The sequence below is a fragment of the Oryza glaberrima genome, chromosome 5 (assembly GCF_000147395.1).
Source record: "Oryza glaberrima chromosome 5, OglaRS2, whole genome shotgun sequence".
Classification (NCBI taxonomy): domain Eukaryota; kingdom Viridiplantae; phylum Streptophyta; class Magnoliopsida; order Poales; family Poaceae; genus Oryza; species Oryza glaberrima.
In genome coordinates, this window is record NC_068330.1 from 969,977 (window position 1) to 986,348 (window position 16,372).

Sequence of the window (16,372 nt, forward strand, 5' to 3'; positions counted from 1 at the left end):
TTTTAGTTTTTTATAAGATTTATCTAGATTTCACCCATTTGGATCCAACGAAATGAGAATATCGTGAGGCGGTTTTTCTGTGTTTCTTCGTACACACTAAAAATTTATCTATTCTGCATGTAAAACGGGATAGTTATTATAGTATATTAATTAAGTATAAGCTTAAAAAAATTAATATGATGTTTTTAAGTAAACTTTTTTAAACTTATTTTGGAAAAGTAATGTTTAACAGTTTAAATTAAGGTCAACAAAGAGGTAGGAGCGAGGTTTACGTTACCGCTGGTAACCGCACGGTTACCGGGCTTACCGCGGAGTACGGTAATATAAATACCATGGTAACCTCCTTAAATTCAAATAAATTTAAAAAATAATTTAAATGTTTGATAAATTTTATACGGTTTTGTACGATTTCACGGTTACCGTGCCTTCCGCTGGGACGCGGTAACCTCGGCCCCTGGCGGTTTTGGGAAACCCTGGTAGGAGCTGAGAAGGATGCGAAACCAACGGTGCTGGCTGCTCTGAACGCTGTTGGTTGCTGCTGCCCCGTGGCGACGACACCTCACCGGAGGCAACACAACGCAACGCATCGAAATCGAACCGCAGCGATCCAGCGAGCGGTTGAGTGTTGCCGCATCACCGAGTCACCGAGACGTTTTTCCTTTTTTCTTTTTTTGTAATTGCAGGCGCCTCGCGAAGCTTCGTGCCACCTTCCTCCCGTCGCCACTGCGTCACCTTCCCTCTTTTCAACTCTCTCCCTCTCACACACCGCATTGCAGATTTCATTTGCTGCACCGCCCTCCCCTCCCCTCCCCTGCAAATACTACTAGTAGCACAAGAGCCCCGCATGCCGTTCACACCTGCCCACCACCACCACTCGTAGCCCCCACCGCAACCACCCACACCCACACCACTCTCGATCCTTCTTCCCCGACTCCGGCCGGCATTGGCGGTGGTGGAGGAGGAGGAGGAGGGGAGGACTCTGGGCTGTGTCTCTGTCTTGCGCGGCGGCGGCGCGAGAGGGAGAGATTGGTTGTGATTTTGGGAGTCCCGACGTCGCACGCGCGCGCGTGTGGAGTGGAGGAAGAAGAGATCGCGTCTCTTCGCCCGAGGATTTCTCGGGATATTTTTATTTGTTAGTTAGTATATATAAAGACGCCGCGGCGGCGAGGGCGAGGTCCCCGATTCAGTTTGGTTTTTCTTCTCGCCGACGCGCAGATCGATCGCGTCGTGGACTGGGAATTCTTCCCCCCGCATTGTTGTTTGAGGTGAGGTGGTGGTGGTGGTGATCACGATGGGCGAGGCCGGGCAGGACGCGCCGCCGCCGCCGGAGAAGGGCGTCGAGGTGGAGGTGTTCCCGGCGTGGGCGCGGGGCGTGGAGGAGTGCGAGGCGCGGCTGGGGGTCTCGGCGTCGCGGGGCTTGTCGTCGCGGGAGGCGGCGGCGCGGCTGCGGGCGCATGGCCCCAACGAGCTCGCCGAGCACCCGGGACCCACGCTGCTGCAGCTCGTCGCGCAGCAGTTCGACGACACGCTCGTCCGCATCCTCCTCGCCGCCGCCGCCGTCTCCTTCGCGCTCGCGCTCTCCTCCTCCGCCGGCGCCGTCACGCTCTCCGCCTTCGTCGAGCCGCTCGTCATCTTCCTCATCCTCGTCGTCAACGCCGCCGTGGGTGTCTGGCAGGAGACCAACGCCGAGAAGGCGCTCGAGGCGCTCCGCGAGATCCAGTCCGACCACGCCGCCGTCCTCCGCGACGGCGACTGGCTACCCAGCCTCCCCGCGCGGGACCTCGTCCCGGGCGACATCGTCCAGCTCCGCGTCGGGGACAAGGTCCCCGCCGACATGCGCGTCCTCCGCCTCGTCACCTCCACGCTCCGCGTCGAGCAGGGCTCCCTCACCGGCGAGACCGCCTCCGTCAACAAGACCGCGCACCAAGTGCCCCACGACGACGCCGACATCCAGGCCAAGGAGTGTATGGTCTTCGCCGGCACCACCGTCGTCAATGGCAGCGCAATCTGCCTCGTCGTGCACACTGGGATGGCCACTGAAATCGGCAAAATCCACGCGCAGATCCACGAGGCCGCGCAGGAGGACGACGACACCCCGCTCAAGAAGAAGCTCAACGAATTCGGCGAGGCGCTCACCAAGATCATCGGCCTCATTTGCGCTTTGGTGTGGCTCATCAATGTCAAGTACTTCTTGACGTTTGAGCTTGATGGGTGGATGCCGAGGAACATCCGCTTCTCTTTCGAGAAGTGCACATACTACTTCGAGATCGCCGTGGCGCTCGCTGTCGCTGCCATACCGGAAGGACTGCCTGCCGTGATCACCACGTGCCTTGCACTTGGTACAAGGAAGATGGCCGCCAAGAATGCTCTTGTCAGGAAGCTTCCAAGTGTGGAGACCTTGGGATGCACCACCGTGATTTGCTCTGACAAGACCGGGACACTGACGACGAACCAGATGTCCGTGGCGAAACTTGTGGCGATCGGAGATGCTGAAGGGAAGGTCAGGAGCTTCAAGGTCGATGGGACGACATATGATCCCCGGGATGGTAGAATTCACGATTGGCCTGCAGGGAGGATGGATGCAAACCTTCAGACGATCGCAAAGATTTCTGCTGTGTGCAATGATGCCAGTGTGGCACATTCTTCACATCAGTATACTGCAACTGGAATGCCGACAGAGGCAGCTTTAAAGGTGAGAATCGATAAACTGTATGATATTCTCATTCTGTTAAAATGCTCCAGTTTTTGGTCCAAGAATATGGTGCATAGTTTGTTAATCCACTAGTTGCACATTTTTCAATCATGATTTGAGCAGTCTAGGAACATTGCCTACTGAAAGTAACGTTCTGGCATGTGTTGGTTCTAATTCAGATAATGCTGCTTGATGTTTGGAAACATTCTGTTGTAAAGCTCTGATATAACTTTTCTTTGTTGGTTTCTTCTAGGTCTTGGTTGAGAAAATGGGAATACCTGAAGGAATGAACGGATTGTCCTTGGATCCATCTGAAACATTAGGTAAGCTAGAAATGCCTTTTCGGCTTAGCTTAGTATTACCTATCAGTTTCAACTACGTGCTTCTTAATTAGGATATTCTTCTAATCACGCACTGAGCTGATTATGAAATTGTTTGCTAACAGGCTGCTGCCAATGGTGGAGCAATGTTGCCAAGAGGATTGCTACTCTTGAGTTTGACCGTACAAGGAAATCAATGGGAGTAATTGTGAAGTCCAAATCAGGAAGGAATGCTCTACTTGTGAAGGTGTTAATTCTTTATTTCTTGCTATGTAGTCATCTCTTACTGATCTGCTGGACATGTATTGTTCACTGCATCTTTTTAGTATGTTCCAGTGGTTGGCGTTGTCATTAGTGCCTGATTTTGTGTTCTTAATAACAGGGAGCTGTTGAAAACTTGCTGGAGAGGAGTAGCCACATTCAACTGCAGGATGGTTCAGTTGTGCCGTTAGATGAAAAATCAAGGAAAGCTATTTTGGAAAACCTCCATGAAATGTCAATTAAAGCTCTGCGCTGCCTTGGTTTTGCATACAAAGAGGATCTAGCAGAATTTGCAAGTTACGATGGTGAAAACCACCCCGCTCACAAGCTTTTGCTGGATCCAGTCAATTATGCAGCAATCGAGACCAATTTGATATTCACTGGTCTTGCTGGCCTAAGGGTAAGATGATGCTTCTCATGATATGTTTTCAACCAGATTGTTTCCTTTTTTTTTTACTCCAATCAAGGAAAATCCCTGTTTCTTCTTGGTTCAACAAAATATGCATAGTAAGCACGGTTATGGACTTCAAGGCATATAAGGTCTAAATAAGATATACTTGACTAGGAGATAACAGAAAAGGCTAAGCATGAATTCTGTATAGCTAGGATAAGCTAATCCAAACAAGTACAGTCATCAATTATACAGAAAGTGATTTGCTGGGGACCAGTATTTAAGATCAATGATCATCTTGTGTAATTTACTTTTCTTGGCAACCTATCTTCTTACAGTATTAATGTATCTTTCTCATTGATGTTTTAAATATGACAGGATCCTCCAAGGGAAGAGGTTTTTGATGCTATTGAAGATTGCAGAGCTGCAGGCATCCGTGTTATGGTGATAACAGGAGACAACAAAGAAACTGCTGAAGCAATATGCCGTGAAATTGGTGTGTTTTCACATGACGAGGACATTACCTTAAAGAGTCTTACAGGAAAGGAGTTCATGGCACTTGAGGACAAGAAGACACTGCTGCGAAGGAAAGGTGGCCTACTGTTCTCTAGGGCAGAGCCTAGGCACAAACAAGAGATTGTGAGACTGCTCAAAGAAGATGGTGAAGTTGTTGCTATGACTGGAGATGGAGTTAATGACGCCCCTGCGCTAAAGCTGGCTGACATTGGAGTAGCAATGGGTATTACAGGCACTGAGGTATGTACTTATTTCAGCACCATAGGTTGTTTTCAGCCAGTGCTTTCTTTCTTTAATTTCCTGTGCAGAAATATACAGGCCTTAAAATTTTCATGACATTTCCCTTTCAGTCCTTTTTTGGTTGTTAGCCCTTTGTACTTGTCTGCCAATATTTCAGCTAATCATCTATACTGTTCTGAGTTAATTTGAACAACATTGGTTAGAGATAACATGAATTTATAGGTCTTTTATTGTCCCAAAAGTACTGATATCTGTGACATAATTTGAATTGGTATCTCACTTATTTTTCTTTTGTTCAGGTTGCAAAAGAGGCCTCTGACATGGTTCTTGCTGATGACAATTTTAGTACCATTGTTGCGGCAGTTGGTGAAGGAAGGTCTATTTACAACAACATGAAAGCTTTCATCAGGTTAGTGATCTCAGAACCTGTTTTTGTTGTTGTTCTCACTTTTTGCTTCAACACTTGCTTTTGTCACTTCTATTTTGGCAGAAACAAACAGACTAATGCTGCAGTAAAACATTGTTTCATCTACATTTGCACCTCATAGTTGTGCAAGTTATCATGTTTTTTTGTCTGTTCTGAGGATTCTAGCTGTCTTTCTTCACTGCTGCAGATACATGATTTCCTCAAACATTGGTGAAGTTGCGTCAATTTTCCTAACTTCTGCTCTGGGTATTCCTGAGGGGTTGATACCGGTTCAACTTCTATGGGTAAACCTTGTCACCGACGGTCCTCCTGCAACTGCATTAGGTTTCAATCCACCTGATAAAGACATCATGAAGAAACCGCCTAGAAAGAGTGATGACTCACTGATTACTCCCTGGATTTTGTTCCGTTACCTGGTAAATGATCTTTCTGATCTTCTATCATTTATGACAAAAATGATTCATCTCCTTGGCCTTACATTTTGAGATGATTTCTCATGAGCTATACCTTATTCGCAGGTCATTGGCCTTTATGTGGGGATTGCCACGGTCGGCATCTTTGTCATATGGTACACACATGGATCTTTCATGGGCATTGACCTCACCGGAGATGGTCACACCCTTGTCAGCTACTCTCAGCTCTCAAACTGGGGCCAGTGCTCTACCTGGAACAACTTCACAGTTACGCCTTTCACTGCTGGAGCTAGGACTTTCACCTTCGATGACAATCCGTGCGAGTACTTCCATGGTGGCAAAGTGAAGGCGACAACGCTCTCGCTATCTGTCCTGGTGGCGATTGAGATGTTCAACTCACTCAACGCCCTCTCCGAAGACACTAGCCTCCTGAGGATGCCTCCTTGGGTAAACCCATGGCTGCTCCTCGCCATGTCAGTGTCGTTCGGGCTCCATTTCTTGATCCTCTACGTGCCGTTCCTCGCGCAAGTGTTTGGCATCGTGCCGCTCAGCTTGAACGAGTGGCTGCTGGTGTTGCTTGTTGCGCTCCCGGTGGTGCTCATCGACGAGGTTCTCAAGTTTGTCGGAAGGTGTACAAGCTCATCAGGCCCCAAGAGGCGAACCAGGAAGCAGAAGGGCGAGTAAAATGCTAACAGTGATTCTTCAGACTCATCAGTAACAAAAGTCACTGAATTTGTTGTGATCAAGTAACAACGATCACCAAATGATGTTTATTCAATAGAAATATGTCCAATACAAGAAAGTTCAGGAAAGAGATTTTCTCAAAACAGGTCATCACTCTTTGGGAAGTTGATAACCTTTGCTGTTCTTTTATTCCTTGTCCTAAATGGTACTATACTGAGCTCACAGCAAACCAGCAGGCAGCAGCATTGTTCTGTTGGCAACATTTTGCTTCTGTGAATTATTATATATAGATGAAATATTTAGATCAAATTATACACATTTCTGCCTACCTTATTATGCTTCTGCTGTGTGGTTTCTGAGCTGGTTGATCTGGCAGGCCAATACTCAATTAATTCTCCCTGTGAATTGTCTCTACTATCTACGTGTGTATTAACACCTTTATATATTAATTTTTACTAGAAAAGATGCTCTGTTGCGCACCAGGTGAATACTATTTAAATCTTATTATTATTATACGGTTTAGCTAATGTGAAATTTACTGTGGGAATTCACTTGGATATTTTTTTTTTGTTAGAAAACCATGAGCTGCAATTAGGAATCCGGCATTTATCTCAAGTTAGCATGCGTGTTATTAAAGATATTTCTTATACGACTCCTTTTGTATTTTTAAAAGCAAGTTAACTTAAAATCCGATTTAAGCACGGGTCCTTATTTTCAAAAGCAAACGAACTTAAAATCCGTCTTAAACACGGATCAGTATTTCCAAAAGCGAACAGAATACAAGTAAAAACATCTTCAATTTTTATAATAGTAGAGATGTGCGCCACTTCCTGAATTCAATATGAGCTGAAACTGGTAGCCAGGTCTGCAGAAGTATGATATCTACACCGAGCATACAAACACAACTCAAGGCATAATGGATCGAGGAAGGATAAATGAGTAGATTGATCCACCTCTCCGTTGAATCTCGCTGGGCCATCAGCCACGTGCACAACCGAGCGATCAAGGTGTTACGAGAGGAAAAGGGAGGACGGGAAAAACTCAAAAATAAAGTCGCTTATCACCTGGTGGGGCCGTGCGGTTGTGGGCTGGGGCCTGTGGGCTCGCCGCTTTAGTGTATCTTCGTGAGCAGCCGGGTTGTCTCCTTAGCTCCATGATTCTTGCATCCGATGCGAGCGATTTCAACAGATGAAAAAAACGGAATGAAACGGAAACGTTGGAAGTTTACGATAACTGTGTCCGACACGATCTCGCAGTGACGTACTAAAATTCTTGGCAAAAAACATCTAGAATTTTTATAATAGGTAAAAAAAGTACGTAGTATACAGTGTTACAATTCGATTCAGTTCGTGCTCAAATTACTCAAAGAAGACAAGGGCACAAGGCCCATGGGATTAAACAAGACTATATTTATATATTCTCTATACCTCACAACACTGCCGCAGCGTGATTGTGTGTTATACACTTCCGCATGAAACATGCAAACAACACTCTTCACTCTCATCTTGCTGCTTCTTAATCTTTTCACTGACGATATGCAGAGTTTCAGTAAAACACCTGTCATCTCTTGTGACAAAATAAGGAAGAAACGACCCTGTAGATTGATTTTACATGCAACCATAAACGAAGGCTATCAGCAGCTTTGATAATAACAGTGTAACGTACTTCGATATAAACTGGCTCAAAGATACCAGCTTAAAACGCTAGTTGGTTTTCAGGATTTCGTTCAGCTGAATATTAGGCTAAAGCAAGCACGCAAGAAAAGAATAAGACAGTGTAACGTACTACATATAAATCGCAAAGGGTGGTCGGAATTTTAAACGCCGACCCCCTGTTAATAACAGAAACATCGAATTACCACTCGGCCCAATTGCGATTCGTTGAGTACGCTTTGAGCAGCTGATCTACTCAATCTGAGTCACATAACTTGATCCAACGGCCAGTAGAGACCCTAATAGGGTCGGAAATTTTGATCTCCGACCCACCCCGCTGAGCTTCATGATGTGCCTTGCCAGAACGCAGCCGTACCAAGGTCGACAACACACGAGAACACAAGCAGTTTATTTTCCGGTCAACAATGACTTTCTCTTCCCTCATCTGGGTCACACCTTTTTTTTAAAGGGACTGTCTTAAAAAAAACCATCTAAATCTTCGGTTTTTATTTTTTAAAGGGACTGTCTTAAAAAAACCATCTAAATCTTATAATTGTTAGATCATTAAATTGCTTTAAGATTTATGCACGCTCCCCTAATCCTAACCCCCTCTTTCTTTTCCTTTCTTCTCCTTCCCGCCGATTCGATACCACGACGCGCTCCACCGCTTCCTGCCCCACCGCCTCCCATCAAGCTATTGCCTGGCCTCACCGGTTGGCCGGAAGAGGTCATCGGCGCTCCACCTCCTCCTCCTCTCCTCCTCCACTTTGATGGCCTAATGTCTACTAGTGACCCAAATGGGAAGTCGGAGTTTTAAACTCCGAACCCTGCTGCGTGCAGAAATGGACATAAATTTGAGGCAGAAGCGCTATTGTTTTTTAATAATATATAATAGAGAAGATGAAATATTTAGATCCAACATTGCTGCCTCTTGTTACTTTGCTTGTGCTGATATGATTTTTGAGGAGGTTTCACTGGCAGCTGGTTCATGCATGAATTCTCCCTGGTGAATTTTTATCTCTACAATCTATGTGTATTTACACTTTCATTAGTTGTGTATTAATTATATCATTATCTTTTAAAGTATGGTTAGTACATTGTTACATTATCAATTCAGGATGTCTTCAGCTCAAAGACAGCCCATGAGATTTGGTCTTCCTCCACCATGGCCGCTGCTCGGCCTCCTCGTGGCGAGCTTACATATTGCTTCGTTGAGCAAGACGTACGAAGCACCAGTGGCGACACTACAAGAATCAGGAATTTTAGCTAGAGACCGTCAATAATAGAATTATAATCGCCAATATTTTATACAGTATCCATCTTATTGACCAACCTGAAAGTACCTTAATGTCGCCTAGAGAGGGGTGAATAGGCGTTCCTAAAAATTATCACAACTTCATAGCATATTAGAATGATGAGAACTTTCGGTTCAAATAGTAACTTCCGATATGAGATTGGAAGTTCCGGTCTCAACCGAAAAGTTCGGCGGATAATGGAAGAAAACACTACTAGCTATGAAATTGTAGCTCAAATAAACAAAATGTATATGAATCAAAAGGTAACAAATAAGGTATCTAAACAAGATATAAGGTCACCAACTAAATCAATTAAGCATGCAAGTAGATCGGGTAAAAACAAGCTCAAGCACAATATGAGAGAATGCATAAATGGGCAAACCAAGAGAGGAGACGCGTGATTTGTTTCCCGAAGTTCGGATCCACGGATCCTACGTCTCCGTTGAGGAGCTACAAGGGCCGGGCCTATTTCAACCTTTTCCTCACGAGGTTGCACAAATGCACTCCTCGGTTTCACTCTTGATTTCTTCCCTTGCGGAGGCGAAATCGAAGCCTTCACAAACTTTCCGTGGCACACCACAACCTTGGGTGCTCACCGGCGACGCCTAGCCGTCTAGGAGACCTTAGTCCCTAAGAGTAACAAACACAATCGAAGATTTGCTTGCTATGAACTCGAGTGCTTAAAGTATGGAGTGAAGCTCACTAGCTCTCAACTTCTCAATCACTCAATCCAACTCTTTCTCCTTCTCAAATCCCTCTCACAAAGAGGCACCACAAAGGATGGAGTGAAGCTCACTAGCTCTCAATTCTTCACTCTCTCAATCCAACTCTCCCCCCTTCTCAAATCCCCCTCACAAAGAGGCACCACAAAGGTAGGGAAATGGGGATGGCTATTTGGCTTTGGATGTGTCTAATACTCCCCAAGAGCAGCAGCCACTCAAAGGAGGGGTGGAAGAGTTTATATACCCGAGCCCCTTAAAAACTAGCTGTTGGAGGCCAAGACTGTAATTTTCGGAGTTTCCGAAAAGCATTTTCGGACAAGTTCGAAAACTTACAGAAGCAAATCTCAGATTCGCAGCCATTTTCGGAATGTCCGAAAATTTTCGGAGTTTTCGGTAATTTTTCGAACTTTCCGAAAAGCACAGAGTAAAACGACTATAACTTTTCGTTCGGGAGTCTGTTTTTTATGAACTTGGACTCTATGGAAAGCTCACTCAGAGGACTACCCAACTCAACCAAAAAGTCTAAAACCACTCAAAGGATAGGTTAAAGCTTGGGTTTCTCTCAAGGTAGCACTATGATAGGTCACTTTGAGCACCAAGACATACACAAACACCTCGACGTTGCATCCCTCTTAATAGTACGGCATTCCTAAACTCAAATGTAAATAAGAAGATAATTATACCATTAGGAATGCCTTTTTTTCATCTTTCTTTCATTGTCTTGAGGGATGCCAATGCCGATACCGTTTCACCATATATTCTTCAAATGATTGATGCGGTTACTTGTAGCTTCAAATGGTCTCGCACGGTCCATCATGATAAAGCCGTCACTCGCCCTTCACCACCGGATTTGGTTCTTCGGCGCCAAGCCCCTTGCTTGCCCTTCACCGTCGCATGGTCTATCGCGACCGAGCATCGCTTGCCCTTCACCGTCTTGCCATAATAGCCACTTCGTATCACACATCTTCAATATCTTCACTTTGTCACTCTTGGTATTGTTAGGTGTAATGATATCACTTGAGCATCAACACCTTTGTAATCCTTGGGACCTATTTCTTTCATTCAACTCAATAAAATTATTAGTCCCAATGATCCGGTTGTCAACCTCCACATGTTGACCAACCGATCGCATGTATAAAAGGATATGAATAAATGATGAGTATTAATCAACACCACAAGTGTCATATACTCAAATATAAAGATCCCAATTAAAGGAAGGTGAATAACTTGGATCGATTACATGCATAACTAAAGTATAGGATTTGCTCCCCCTAAATGTATGCATACAAAATATTTGTGTGAAGCAAGAGTATGCATAACAAGATATTAAACATTGAGAGCTTATCCTATACAAAAATAGAAGGCATTTCTCAAATATAGATATTAAAATAAAAACATACCTTTATCATCTCCACGTTCTCAATGTAAATAGATTAAATAAGAGATAATACTCAAACAAAACATTAGTCTCACATGCATATGCCAATCACGTGGAAATATTATATACGAACATATCAATATGTACATGAAGAGAAAGAGTGATACATATAGCTTGATCTCCATGCATTTCATCCTTGTGATTTAGGTCCACCAACACTCCACTTTCATATCCACATGAGACTAGGCAAACAAATGTTTATAAAAATATTAGTCTCACATAATTGGATTTGTTATTAATCATCAAAACCAAATCAATGGCACTTGAACTTTCACAACCATCAAGAAATAACCGCCAAGCCTAAAGAGGAAATTCAAATACCTTGCCGGCTAATCATCAGTAAAAGTTTTACTGGCGGTTAGACCGGTAATAAAATTGCATTCATTTCTAACTTTCGGTAGCACCAAGAATTATAACCCTATCAGTCTGGAGATGCAAACAGATTGCACCACCATTCGCCGGCGTTAGAGATGATGGAGGGAGACTAGTGACCCATACGAGGGGTTGGAGATTTAAACTCGGAAAAAAAATCCACTTTGACTCCCTTAAAAGTCGGTTGAATCTAATATGAAATGACTCCCCGAAATATGAAATCGGTGTAATTTGACTCCCTTAGTGGTTTTGGAGGGTGGTTTCGCTGACGTGGCGCTTACGTGGCGGCGTTGACTGGGTTTTCATCACATGTGGCGTTGACGTGACGCTTATGTAATATTAGAATTAAAAATAGATATGTGTGACCCACATGTCATCCACACACAAAATATACAGTGGACCCACTGACTGTGGGGCCCACATGGTCATCCTCTCCCTCCAACCCTTCTTCTTTCTCACTCTCTCCCCCTTATCTCTCTCTCTTTCTCTTCACGTCGGCGGCCGTTTGTGAGGAATGGAATTGGAGCGGCGGTGGCGGGCGGTGGAGCGGCGGACAGGGAAACGGCCCATATCCCGTTCCGGCCCAACACATATGAGCCGCACTAGAGTTCTGGTCCAACATATATGGGCCGCATTTAAGCTGGAATCTTTGGCTCCGGTCCAACTGTAGTGGGCTGCCTTCCCAACGGAGACGACACAATACAATCATGATGACATCATCATCCCACCGGAGCGGGGAAGGAAGAAGCTCCGCGAAGTCCGGCGCGGCGGCGAGCACGAGATGGTGGTGCTCCACGTCAGGTGGGCTGCAGCCTCCTCCTCCTCCTCGCCGCCGCCACCGTCATCGCCGGAGGAGGAAGAGATGGAGTTCCTCCACGAGTGCGCCGCCTCCACCCCCGTCGAGGACGTGGCGGCCGCGCTCGCCGGCGTCGCGGCACTCCAGGCCCGCCTGCTCTCCCTCTGCCGCTCCCTTCGAGGTCAGGTCACCGCAACTTCTTCTGCGAGACCCACTCAAGCCTTGGCTGCTGGCATGAACTGACGCGTTGCGGTTTGTGTTGCAGAGAGGGGCGCGGCGGCGGCAGCAGCGGCGGGTGAGGTCGAGAGGGCGGTGGCGGAGGCTGAATCCTACGCCTCCAAGGTCAGCTTCTCACTCCGATTCGGATGCTGCTCAGCTCAGATAGTTTTATTTGGTTGTTACAGTTTTGAGCGATTTATAATTTTGTGGGTTTCAAAGTATGTCGCCCGAATTGTTCATATCAATCTTCTTCCTAGTTGCTACGATTGATTGAGTACACTAGCCTTCAAATTGAACTCCACAGGCCAAATGGAAATGGACATTGGCTTCAAATTTAATTCCACAGGTCAAATGTATCACTAGTTCTCTGCTACTAATACATGTTACATGATTTTTAATTGGATGATAGGCTGATATTGCATCTGTCACCACAAGTGACCAGTAACTATTCTCTGGTACAAACTACCATTATGCAATTACTGTTTTGTGAAAGGGAATCTAAACTTGGCATCGTTGTTCTCTTCAATCTTCATCATTTGTCAAGCTAAATTTTGTAAGGTGTCAAGCTAATTAAGCAAATATATGCCTGTTGCAATCAATGTTAGAGCTTTCAAGTTGAAACGACAGCCCCTTTCCAGGGTATTTCCGTTCGAGATTTTTATATGTGCCCGGTTTTTATTCCAGGAGCAAGTGCGGTACAACAGATTCTTATCCCCTCGTGCTCTAAGGGAGCATATCAAGAACATCGAAAAGACAGCTGTTACCGCTCTACAGGAGTCTCCTGAAGCGTTGTGCCTGCAACAGAAATCATCAGGTAATGCATGAATTGAATTTGCGTGACGAAGATATGATTTTCCAAATGAAACGGTAGTAAATGTCGTATCTGGAGAAAAATAATGAATTGCCTGCTAGATTGGCTATTTCCATCTTTTGTTTGTAGTTCCGTCAATCTTTATAAACTGTATCGACCCTGATGTGAGTTGTTCTGACTCTGAAGTTGGCTATTTTTTTTGTCGTAACATGGTTTTTCTTCCCTATTTCACTTAACACAGAATATCATCGGCTTACTGTTAACTTGTTCTTGTAAGCGATATCCAGGCGACAAGCTTGAGAATGTTCAACTTTGGTGGGCTGGAAAAGAGCTGGCCATGGGCAAGAAGTTATGTGACTATATTGGTGTTAATGACAAAACAAAGGTAACCTGCAACTGTAGTTTAAAATGGTTCCTTCAATTTGTGTTTTCCTTTTTTACATTTTCTCTTTTTGTATTAACTTATGCAGATTATCATCAGGTTAAAGCATGTTCCTCAATCCTCATGAGCTTTGAGTGTGCTTCAACTACCCTTCATTGTTCCTGCAGAGTTAGTTTACTTTTGTTTTTGGGTAGTATGCTAGTAGTATGCAAGTTATCCCCGTTGTAAATTATTATTCATCTTCTTCAGAAAACTCCTATTTTTATCTGTGCCATTGAAAACCTGTATAGACACCTTAACTGTAACATTTTCTTTTGATATCTTAGTATTCAATTTTGTCTTCAAGAGATGTGACCATTCAAGAAAGGCAATACTCCAGAATTTAGTAAGCGGTTAAGAAAACAAACCATAAGAAACAATGTCCATGGTTAGGTTCAGGCTATCTTGGCTTGGCTTCAGAGTTTGTATGGGAACTGGACATCAATCAAGACTGTCTTGGAAAAGTTCAGATTTACTGAGAAATGATCACACCTAATACCATGCTTAGAGGACCATGAAATCAGGTGATAACCAAACTCATTTCACAACAGTTTTTGTTAGTAACAGTGATGCTCTATCGATTTTCTTTGCTAAGAAACTAGAGAATCGTGCGCAGAAAAGTTGCCCAGCTTGTCTAGCATTGCAGCCTATATATATAAAGGGGCCCTAACATGATGTGCTCGACTCTGGCTACTGTATTTAGCTTCTGACTTCTGGAGCTTATTTGTCCCCATATGTGTGTCTCTTGAGTTGCTATGAACAAACACATACTGAGGAACAAAAAGTGTAACTTGTTTTGGATATCTAGGTTTCTTTTATCAGTAGACTATGCTCCACGCTGCAGGAAGGTAGCAGACATCATAAACAGATGCATCTGATTCTTTGCTTAATTGATTTATCTGTTGACAAGCAAAGTGATAGTGAGACAAGTCTTTCGAGTCATGATTTTATCTGTTGCAGCAATTTCTTGTACAATATTTCTTCTGGGTGCTCAGGTTGAGATACCAAAGTATTTGAATTGTTGCCATCATAGATCTTCCAATCGTGAAACCCTACATATGACGTATGGTCGGTGGCTGAATGCCTGAATGCAATTCTTGGCGTTTGCACAGCATGGCCATCACAGGGGTCAGCAGCAAATGTTTCCCATGGGAACGAGAATTTCACAGGATTCAGTCATTTTGTGTGGTTCTGGGATTCTAGCTTGCCCTAATAACAAGGTGATTTACATGTTTCAGTTTGGATCTTTGGGACAAAACAAGGTGATGAAGTTGGTGCCTCCTGTCTACAGGTATAAATCCTATTTGTCAGATCTCTTGTCCTTTACTGGTTAGAAACAAACATTAGCACATTATATTATTATTGTTCTTATCATCACATGAGCTAAGTTGGATGAAGCATTGAAGCCTGTCCTGCCTTGCAGCTGCATTTTACTACTCCCTCCGTCCCAAAATAAGTGCAGTTTTAGCACTATTCATGTCCAACGTTTGACGTTCGTCTTATTTGAAAAAATATTATGATTAGTATTTTTATTGTTATTAGATGATAAAACATGAATAGTACTTTATGTGTGACTAATTTTTTAAATATTTTTCATAAATTTTTTAAATAAGACGGATGGTCAAAACGCTGAGTACGCATATCTATGGCTGCACTTATTTTGGGATGAAGGTAGTACCATCAACATAAAGTATCATATCTTGGTCGATTTGTTCAGTGAAACGTTTATATATTCTTTTCATGGCTTTGACCTGTCAGTCAAACAATCTGCTGCCCCTTCTGGGCTACTGCTGCCGAGTTACCAGATGCTAACAACCTAACAGTACAGTAATTCCATTGTTCTTCTGCTTCATCTGTGCCACCACTTGATGGTTGTGGTTTGCCAACATTTAATCTACTAGTACTGTTTTCTTGGTTTTTCGTTTGATGACTCATTTTGCATCCAAGAACACGACAACTGTTAGCTAAGGATTGCACACGAACCAAAGCACTGGTGAGTGCTGTCATCATATGAGGCTCTTGACACTTTTCCAGTTGTTTTTTGCGATTGGAAATCTCTCTCCTTGAAACTTTCTCTTTTTTTTCTTCTTCTCCTCTTGAGCAACAGAAAGGTGAAAACTTTTTGCCATGGCCACTTTATCCACCCCAATTCCCCCTTTTTCCCTCTCTCATCTGGGAAGATTCTTTGGTTGTATCCTGAGAGCTGGTTTGACAGGCAAATGGTTTGCTCCATCCAAGGTGCTGTTAACATTAAGCCTGCACTGTAGTAACTTTGACAGTCATTCACAGGCACAGGTATGGTGAAAGTATGGAATCTCTCTTGTGTTTATGCCATTGCTTGCTTTCTCTCTGGCTCATCACAGGGCTTGCTCGTGCTCATCTGGGCCTGTTTGTGTGTTGTTGCATGACCCATCCCAATCAGAAGCTGGCTGGACAAGCCATGGTGGTGGGAGAACTGGGAACTGGCAATCACAACCCCAAAGCTGCTCCCCTTTTGGCCACCCCTACTGTGTTTGTGTGAGTGTGTCAGTGACCAATGCTAAGAGCAGGTAAATAGCAGGCTCTAAGCCAGCTGCAAATATATTTTAAGGAGATAAATGAGGAGAGAGGAGAGAAACGGGCTACAGATTTCTAGCCAGTTGTAGCACGGACTCCAAGACACAGTATGTGTATGACAGATGGGACCAGGTATTAATAGTGTA

General features: G+C 44.2%; 2 protein-coding genes across 2 annotated transcripts; both read left to right on the forward strand.

The window, feature by feature from the left end:
* The first annotated feature begins 767 nt into the window (after positions 1 to 767).
* LOC127773512 (calcium-transporting ATPase 4, endoplasmic reticulum-type-like) lies at positions 768 to 6,262 on the forward strand. The gene is made up of 8 exons (XM_052299594.1): positions 768 to 2,692; positions 2,946 to 3,015; positions 3,138 to 3,259; positions 3,395 to 3,673; positions 4,043 to 4,420; positions 4,720 to 4,829; positions 5,035 to 5,263; positions 5,366 to 6,262. Exons 1-8 carry the CDS (start codon positions 1,292 to 1,294, stop codon positions 5,942 to 5,944), a joined length of 3,168 nt encoding a protein of 1,055 aa, XP_052155554.1. The 5' UTR covers positions 768 to 1,291; the 3' UTR covers positions 5,945 to 6,262.
* A 5,869-nt stretch (positions 6,263 to 12,131) lies between these two features.
* LOC127773132 (uncharacterized) lies at positions 12,132 to 13,976 on the forward strand. The gene is made up of 5 exons (XM_052299157.1): positions 12,132 to 12,400; positions 12,485 to 12,561; positions 13,123 to 13,252; positions 13,537 to 13,634; positions 13,720 to 13,976. Exons 1-5 carry the CDS (start codon positions 12,205 to 12,207, stop codon positions 13,756 to 13,758), a joined length of 540 nt encoding a protein of 179 aa, XP_052155117.1. The 5' UTR covers positions 12,132 to 12,204; the 3' UTR covers positions 13,759 to 13,976.
* The last annotated feature ends 2,396 nt before the right edge of the window (positions 13,977 to 16,372 follow it).